The sequence below is a fragment of the Apteryx mantelli genome, unplaced genomic scaffold (assembly GCF_036417845.1).
Source record: "Apteryx mantelli isolate bAptMan1 unplaced genomic scaffold, bAptMan1.hap1 HAP1_SCAFFOLD_20, whole genome shotgun sequence".
NCBI classification, from domain to species: Eukaryota; Metazoa; Chordata; class Aves; order Apterygiformes; family Apterygidae; genus Apteryx; species Apteryx mantelli.
This window is the reverse complement of record NW_027118553.1, coordinates 5,345,119-5,354,091: the sequence shown is the minus strand read 5'-3', so window position 1 is coordinate 5,354,091 and position 8,973 is coordinate 5,345,119. Positions and strand designations below refer to the sequence as shown.

Genomic DNA, 8,973 nt, shown 5'->3' with positions numbered 1-8,973 from the left:
TCTGACTGGAACTGTGAATATAACAGTTTATTCACCCCTGTTCCCATGTCCGCAGTGCTGTAGGTCAGGGCTGACTCCTCTGGAGCCCATGGGCAGAGTCCCCTGCTCCTCACGGCAAACTTAGCCAGCAGAAACCGGAGCTCAATCGATGGAGATCAATGATGGTGCTGCTGAGATGGGGAGAAGTAATGTGTGTGTGTTTGGGGAGGTTATGAGAAATTTTGCTGAGAGAAGTCTGCCCTAACTTGTCAATGTCTCTTCTTCCTCGGACAGTCCCCCTCTGCCTCAAAGGAACTAATGTCCAACAGCAGCTCCCTCAACGAGTTCCTCCTCCTGCCATTTGCAGACACACGGGAGCTGCAGCTCTTGCACTTCTTGCTCTTCCTGGGCATCTACCTGGCTGCCCTCCTGGGCAACGGCCTCATCATCACAGCCGTAGCCTCTGACCACCACCTCCACACCCCCATGTACTTCTTCCTCCTCAACCTCTCCCTCCTCGACCTTGGCGCCATCTCTGTTATTGTCCCCAAATCCATGGCCAATTCTCTGTGGGACACCAGGGCCATTTCCTACTTGGGATGTGCTGCTCAAGTCTTCCTGTTTGTCTTTTCAGTTGGAGCTGAGTATTCTGTTCTCACAGTAATGGCCTATGACCGCTTTGTTGCCATCTGCAGACCCCTGCACTACGGGACCATCATGGGCAGCAGAGCTTGTGTCCAAATGGCAGCAGCTGCCTGGGCCAGTGGTTTTCTCAATGCTGTGATGCACACTGGAAACACATTTTCTATACCACTCTGCAGAGGCAACACAGTGGACCAGTTCTTCTGTGAAGTTCCTGAAATCCTCAAGCTCTCCTGCTCTGACTCCTACCTCAGGACAGTTTGGGCACTTGTGATTACTGTTTGTTTAGGCTTTGGGTGCTTTGTTTTCATTGTGCTGTCCTACGTGCAGATCTTCACTGCTGTGCTGAGGATCCCCTCTGAGCAGGGACGACACAAAGCCTTTTCGATGTGCCTGCCTCACCTGGCCGTGGTCTCCCTGTTTGTCAGCACTGGCATCTTTGTCTGCCTGAAGCCCCCCTCCCTCTCTTCCCCAGCTCTGGATCTGGTGGTGTCTGTTCTGTACTCGGTGGTGCCTCCAGCAGTGAACCCCCTCATCTACAGCATGAGGAACAAGGAGCTCAAAGACGCACTGAGGAAACTGGTTCAGTAGGTACAAAGTCAGCACCAATAACTCTCCCATGTGCATCTGCTCCTCATTCCCAGGGTATTTGGCAACATAGCTAGGTGTTGCTCATGTCTGTCTGTCTTACTTTTCTCTGTTACATTCTCCTAAAAGAAATAAATATTTTGCTTTGTGCCACTTGTCCTCAGGAATCTGTCATTTGAATCTGATTGAGAGACCGTGTTGAAGCAGGAAGCCAGGCTTCCGCCTTCATCAGCAGAGATGGGAGAACCTCCGATCCCACTAGTCTGAGCTGCTTGGATGCCTTCAGTGCAATGAGGAGAGTGAGGAGCAGTGTGTCTTTTGGTGCTGACACCAAGGGAGCTCAGGGGCACAGAGTCAGGCTCCGACAAGTACAGGTGGGGCAGACCATGGGTCCCGTGTCCCTTAGGAGACCTCAGCTCCTGTGGCCACAGTCAGGATATGATCTTACACCCCTCTCCTGTGAGGGTGGCAGCCAGCTGTCACCATGGGCTGGTCCCTTCCCTCTACGGTGCTCCAGTGCTCAAAGCAGAGCAAGAGTGGAAAGGAGGAGAGTCTGGACAAAGTCTGCAGACCTATTGATCCCTCCCAGTAACACTGCAGAACTCTCCTTTAGTCATCTAAGCCTAAAACATCCTTTTCAATTTGTGCCCTGCCAAACATACAAAACAAAATCTGAGGCTCAGGAGAGTGCCTTCCCTTTCAGGTAAGCTTGCCATGAGTGTCGTCTTGAAAAGTCGTGTCCAGACATTTTCTGAGGGTGAGCTAGAACTGTGAGCAGCCCTGACTCACGCAGCACCCTCTCATCAGGAGAATGAACCTGCCCTGCCGGGGGTTACTCCTCCCACCCAGAGCTTCTCCCTGCAGTACTATGGGGAGCTCCTCGGGCAGGCTGAGTGCTGACCCTCACAGGAGGCAGAGCCACTGCTCCAGGCACACAGCACCCTGGGGGGCAGTGACACTGCTCTGAAGTCCAGCCCTGGGCACACCTGTGTGCACTTCTTGGCTTCATACCCCTGCAGCCATCCCTGCCAGAAAGGAGGAAGATATCCTGTCCTTCTGACAGTGTTGCTGGGAATCCCTGCTCTGAAGCATCTCCTCCCCCACCTATGCACTGGAGGAACCAAGAGAGTGATCCTTAAAAAACCCTACCAGCCATGGGATGGGATGGGTTCAGAAGACCCCTCCAGGAATCTAAGTATCATTACCCTGCAGCCAGAGACTTACTGTGTCAAGGGCTGTGAAGATTTTTCCTACACTGACCTCTGCTCTGATCTCCCACTCCACACTGCCTTTCACTCATCTCATGTCAGCAGCAGCAGACAGTGCCCAGAGCCCTGCTACTCTTTGCAGAGGAGCTGCTGCTGGACACAGCTGTCTCTGGGAAGTGCTACGAGGTTGCCATGAGATCCCTCTATACCAGGAACCTCAGCACTCAGGAACAGAGGCCCAGCTGAAGACGTGAATTTTTCTGTCACTTGTGCTCCCTCCTCCTGCAAAATGTTCCCTGAAGTAGACTAAAATAATCACCAATGGTCCCTCTCTGAGCACTGAAGGAAGACTGATTCCAGCATTAAGATTTATTTCATTAGAGAATGGCTATCTGCAAGAGGTGGAAATGTCCCACTCGGGGAGCACCAGTTCCCCCCTCTTGACTAGGCAGGACACCTGGAAAGGGGCAAGAAGGGAGTTCATTTACCCATGGTTCAGGTGTTGATTCAGATGAGTCAATCTTGGCATTCATGCCACTTTCGAAGCCCCTGGGATGCAGTGGGATACAGATCCCTCCAATGAACTCCACAAACACACCAGAGGTGGGATTCCCCTTGCCAAGCTGAAGTGAGCACAACAGAGGTGTCTGTGTGGGAGCTCCTTCTCTAAGCTGCCATTATACTCCCTGGAGATGGAGGTTGGGAGTCAGTTGCTCACACGCAAAGACCTGGTGACAGTTGAAGAGACAGAGGTGGTCCCAGGCATGTGCTAGTGTCTGCTTGCTCTGATGGAGCGACTGTGAGACCTGCATTCTCCTAGAACATCAGGTGGGGGCCGTGTGGGGAATTTCCTTGGCCATCTGAAATGACACTAGATGCCTACTACAAGTAGAGGAAGCCATCACTCACTAGGAAGCTGAGACAGATGAAGATCCCAATGTTAAAAAGGCTGTTGTAGTTCAGTGCAGACACTTGATTTCATGACACACAAATAGGCTGGCAGGGCCATTTCAGATGCCTGCGGTGTCCAGCACAACCACATGTCTCCAGTAGATACAGCATGGGACCTAACAGAAAACCATGCCTCTTTGGAGTGATTGCTGGGCAAGTACCCCCGGGCATCTTGGGTTTCCTACATGTGCCCAGACAAATGACAAACTGCCTTTCGGGAAAGTCCATTCCGTCTACATCCATGTGTGCTGCATAAATGGGAGGTACATCACACCAAGGTCTTTGCTCTAGTTCCTGCACTCTCAAACGTTTCTAGCTCTTCTCGTCCTGAACCTCTTCTCACCCTGCCAGATGATATGAACAGGGACTAGGCTAATGATGACATCAGGGTGGCTGGAGCACAGGCTGCCTAGGCCCAGGGACTTCTTCACTGGCACCTTGTCCCTTCTGGGGATTGGTTCAAGAAGTCTGTCACAGGCCCCAAGGTGCCGCAGAGTCAGCTTGGGCAGCCAACCCCTCTCCTGCCATTCCTGCACAGCCCAGATCTCTTTCTCCCTGGCCTTGGGCCCTGCAGGCTTTACTCTCTTAGTGGGAACCTCCTTTCACCATCACATTGCCACCTGCTATCCATGCCAGTATGTCACCACTTACAATCAAAGCCTTTGCATACATGAGGTCCTCGGTAACATGTTTTCCTGTGGTAAATCTTCGGTTGAGGCCACAGCTGAGGTCCTGATATCAAAATGTATGCAAACATATGCAGTCTGGGATGCAGGCAGGAGCAAATGGAGATGCACAAGCTGTCACAGGAGTGCCACAAGACTGGAATAAATGAGATGTGCTGGGATCACTTGCACGACTGGGGTCCTTCAATGGCAGGGTGCAAGTTCTTCAGGAGAGACCACCAGGCAAGATGAGGAGGGGCATGCCCTATGTGTGAAGGGGTAGCTTGCATGTATGGAGCTCTTCCATGGCATGGACCAAGGGAGGCAGCTCTGAAGGGCAGAGGAGCTCAGGAAAGCCCGCAGGCCTTTAAGGACAGCACCCGTTAAGCACAAGAATGCTCCATAATGAACAGTTTGTAAAATTAGTAGACATCTCTGGACACCAGCTTGACTAAACAGGGAACTCCCATGTGAGCTCCAGGGCAGTAAGACAGCATACGGAAAGGGGAAGAAGGGTGAGGCTGCAAAGGAGGAATTTAGAAATATTGTCCAGCAAAGTTGGGATGGTGTTAAGGAAGCCAAAACTCCCCTGGCATAGAGACATTTGCAGGGGATGTGAAGGACAGGAAGAAGAGCTGCTACTGCTTCAGTGACAGTAAAGGAGTGAAAAAGGAAATGTGGGCTCACAGCTGAATGGGGCAGGGATTCTAGCAAAAGTGGATGTAGATAGGTCTGGGGAAGTCAAGTCCTTCCTGGCTTCCGTCTTCACCCACAAGGTCTCCTCAGCTGTTGTGCCTAGAGGCAGGACTCCTGAGGATAAAACCAACCCGCACTACCTTGAATCTCCAGAACTTAACCCACAGAAGTCTATGGGATTGGATTGCTGGCATCAGAGCTGGCTGCTGTGACAGCAAGGCTGCTCTCTGTCACCTTTGAAAGGCTGTGGAGATCAGGGGAGGTCCCAAAGACCAGAAGAAGGAATATGTTGTGCCCATCGTCAAAAAAGGCCACAAGGACAAAGCAGGGAGCTGCAGGCCATTCAGCCTCATGTTGGTGAGCAGAGTGTCATGGAGCCAGTCCTCTCCGATCACCTTTCTGGGCACATGAAGAAGGTGCCTGGGAACAGTCAGCTTGGATTTACTGAAGGTAAATCTTTCCTGACCCACCTGACTGCCTTCTGTGATAAAAGGCCTGCACTTGTGGAGGAGAAGAGAGTAGTGGATGTCCAGTAGACATCCAGATGGGCAGAAAGCTGGTTGGATGATCAAGCTCAGATGGTTTCCATGAATGGGTCATGCTTTACCGAGAAGCCAGGTAAAGGTGGGGTATGCAGGGGTCTACCCCACATCCTGTCCTCTTTGAAAGGCTCATCAGCAGGGCAGAGCAACATGTGCATCAGGACAGGCAAAGACCTGACTGGCAGAGGAGTGACCCCAAGGAGAAGGCCCTGGACGTTACGATTGGTGCCATATGAGCCAGTGGTGCGTGCTCACCACTAATGAAGCCAGCTGCATACAGGGCTGTGTTAGGAAGAGCATGGCCACCAGTTCTTATTCCCCTCAACTCAGCAGTGGTGTGGCCACATGCCTGGAACAGTGTGTCCCAGTGCGGTACACCCAGTGCTGGATAAATGGGGAGCAACTGGAGAGGGTTCAGAGGAGGTCTGCCCAGATGGGATTGGGGGTCTGAAGTACATGGTCCGTATGGAGAAGTTGAGGGACCTGGGCTTCTTTAGACTGGTGAAGTGGAGGCCAAAGCAGTAGTCACCTGTGACTGCTTGAAGGGTGGTTTCAGAGATGGTGGAGCTTTTCTTGGTAGTGGGAAGCAGCATGAGAAGGGGAAAGAGCCACAAAGTGCATCTTGAGAGGTTCAGACTGCACTTCAGGTAACAAGAATGTCACTCATAGGGTAGTGCTGTGGTGCAGCAGGACACCCAGAGAGACACCGTGATCAGCCCCTGGCTTTGTGTTTCAAGGAACAGCCAGCAAGGACAGAGGGACATCAATAAAGGTGGGGAGGTCGTGCAGTGAGAGCAAGGTGGGGAAGCAGGTTGGGTGTCTAGAGGCAGCAGGGAAACAGGCGCAGTTTTGGGACAGCATAGGACAGTCTGTGGTGGAGATGACTGAGGTCAATGCCAAGGCTGAAAGCCTCCAAAAGAACTGAGGTCTTTGTCTCATTTGCTATGGCTAGTGTCTCTGCCACAGAGGCCCACAACAAGATGACGTTTCCTTACAGCACTGTGGCCTTGCTGCCTCTTCACCTCCACGGAGCCCAGGAGGTGCCGTATCATTGTCCTGCACTAGGCATTGCGCGGCCCCCAACCTGACACTGCCCCCAGGTAGACCCCTGAGCAAAGTGTGAGGAGAGGATCTCCCCACGCAGGGCCTGACTGTGGGGCTTGGCCATTCTGCTTGATAACACACATCAAGGTTGACTTGGCATCACAGCCATCCTCACATTGCCTTTGCCTACCTGCAATCAGGGCCTCCAACTTTCTGCTCTAATCAGCCCCTGGGGAGCCTTTCTGGGTAATGGCCCTCTGTGGAACCCATTAACGCTCTAAGAAACTTGGGGATTTGCTTCTGACGTAAACTTCTTGAGAGGTTTCTTCAGTCTCCTCTCATCATTGGAGGTTCAAGGGCTCAGCACCAAAGACACCCGAGGGGTCATTAAGATGCAAAAACCCCTAAGGAGCCATGCCTCTCCCCATAATTTTCTTCAGCTCTTCAATTCTTGTGCTGTGGATAATTGGAGAGGTTTCAGGAGTGTTTTGATATTAGGAGGATTTCAATGAGCACCTAAAAAGAAAGATGTCTGCTTCTTAAGCTTTCTTGATTCTTGACTTTTCAGAATAAGCGATACCCACATTCTCCAATTCATACTGACCCACAGTGTCTCCTAAGGAAGTCTGGACATGTCGGAAAAGCAGTATATTTGATAGGAGACATGTATGGACAACCTTCCTCCCCACCTCCCCAGCCCTGCCATTTCCCTCATCAGCCACTGGGGACTTAGATCACTCTTGTTCAAATCTAACCTTTTGCCACTCAAAGCTGCAGCTGAATGTTACAGCTCAGGTGCACCAATTCCCACCTCCTTTCCTTAGACAACTAGCTGCAAACAGACACAGACAATTTCTCTCAATTGCAAACAATCAACAATACAATTTGGAACAGTTGAATAAAAGATACAAGGCACTCCTCAACTGTATGTTCACTCCAAGCTGCCTCCAGTGAGATCCACTGCCCACAAGACGCAACCTTCCTTGAAATGTTTTCGACAGACAGATACGAAAGGATAGACAAGAAACAGAACAAAGGAGCTGGCTAAAGAGACAAGGAGACTGCTGGAAGACGAGGCAAGCTTCAGACTGCCAGCAGCTCAGAGCAACTGGAGAGCTGAGATGTACCTGAATGATAAAGAGTAAGGGGAGGAGGAAGACTGGGAAACTATGGGAAAAATGCCTATGTCCAGATGGTCTGATGCAAATATGACTTTAGAAATGATTAATCGGGACATGTGGAAATATGTGAGAGAGTATTGAGATTGCATCTATAGCCTAATACACAGAGCAGTGGAAACACAAGGTCCAGGGCAGATCGATATTTCTTCTCCACAGATTAATACCCTTCCTGGAGATTCCCACTCTTTCATCATAGGAAAATATTGACAGTAAAATGAGCCAATCATTGGAGCTGATGAAAGTGGGCTCATATTTTGGAAATGTTGAGACAGTTCTTCACCTTTCCAGGCAGAGCTCACGTGTCCAACCACAAGCACCCAGTGGCACTTGCAGAGGCCCCGGTGTCTCCGATGGACCTGCCTGGGCCTGGCAGATCTCACAGGGGACCTGCGGGAGACCGGAGCCCCTCAGAGCTGCAGAGGGAGGCTGGACAGAGGGGACCAGGGCACCGGCAATGGCACCAGCCAGCCATGACCCTGTGACTGCATCCCACCCCAGTTCTGAAAATCTCTTTCCTTTTCAGGCAAAAAGATAATGCAGAATCTCCCCAGAACACTAGTGTACTAAAACAAACCAAACCAAGAATAACAATAAGAACACAAAAAAATGAAAAGCTGGACAGTATAACAAAACATTTCTTTGCTTTCAATCTTTGTCTTAATTTATTTCTTGTTTCATTTTTAATGTCCTTTTCTAAACTTTTCTGTTTTAATCAGGCCTACACCACTAAAGAGGATATTGTTGTGTCTCACACAGAGCCCGGTGCTCAGAAGACCACTCCCTGCACATGGCTGTCCGTGCCACCCCTCACTCTTTGCACAGAGCACGTCACACTCTGAGGTGTCGGGCTCTATTGACTGGTGAGGAAAGCAGGGTGACCAGCTTCAAGGAAATGCTCTACTTTTGGGTGGTCAAATTTGCACAAATCTCAACATATCCTTGTTAAAGCAATGTTTTAAAGGAGTCTCTAAAACATCTTCAGTGCAATAATTGACAAAAAAATCCTCATTTCCAAAACTTCACACAGTTTTTACCATTGCCAAATATTTTTTCTTCCTTATTCATTGGCAGCACCATGTTCATGTACTACAGGAATTAGTCTGTCTATGCGAGCGTAATCATATATACATAGAGATGCATTATTCATGAAAATACATTTGCTGGCAATCCCCTGCATGGAGAAATTTTGTTCTGAGGATCTACTTTACTTAAATGGACATGTTTCAGATCTCTTCTTCTGCCTCTTTGGCCTTTCTTCTTCCTCTGCCTCTTCTCTCTTTACAGAGCTCTCCAGGGAATGGTGCACTGAATCACAGCACTTAGGGTGGGGGAGACCTCTGGACGTCATCTAGTCCCAGTCTCCCTGGTCAGTGCAGAGGGAACTAGATGAGGTTGCCCAGGGGCACCTCCAGTTATGCATTGGCAACAAAGGTGCTGAGAGTGCGCTCCATCCACTGTGCAGGCCATTCAGAAAGAT

At 50.3% G+C, this 8,973-nt stretch overlaps 1 protein-coding gene across 1 annotated transcript; it reads left to right on the top strand.

Moving 5' to 3' along the window:
* Nucleotides 1-396: 396 nt before the first annotated feature.
* Nucleotides 397-1,191, top strand: LOC136996116 (olfactory receptor 14A16-like; the record flags this gene model as incomplete). The annotated part of the gene is made up of 1 exon (XM_067317105.1): nt 397-1,191. A coding segment is annotated over one exon (795 nt), but the record flags the coding sequence as incomplete, so codon positions are not given.
* Between the last annotated feature and the right edge of the window lie 7,782 nt (nt 1,192-8,973).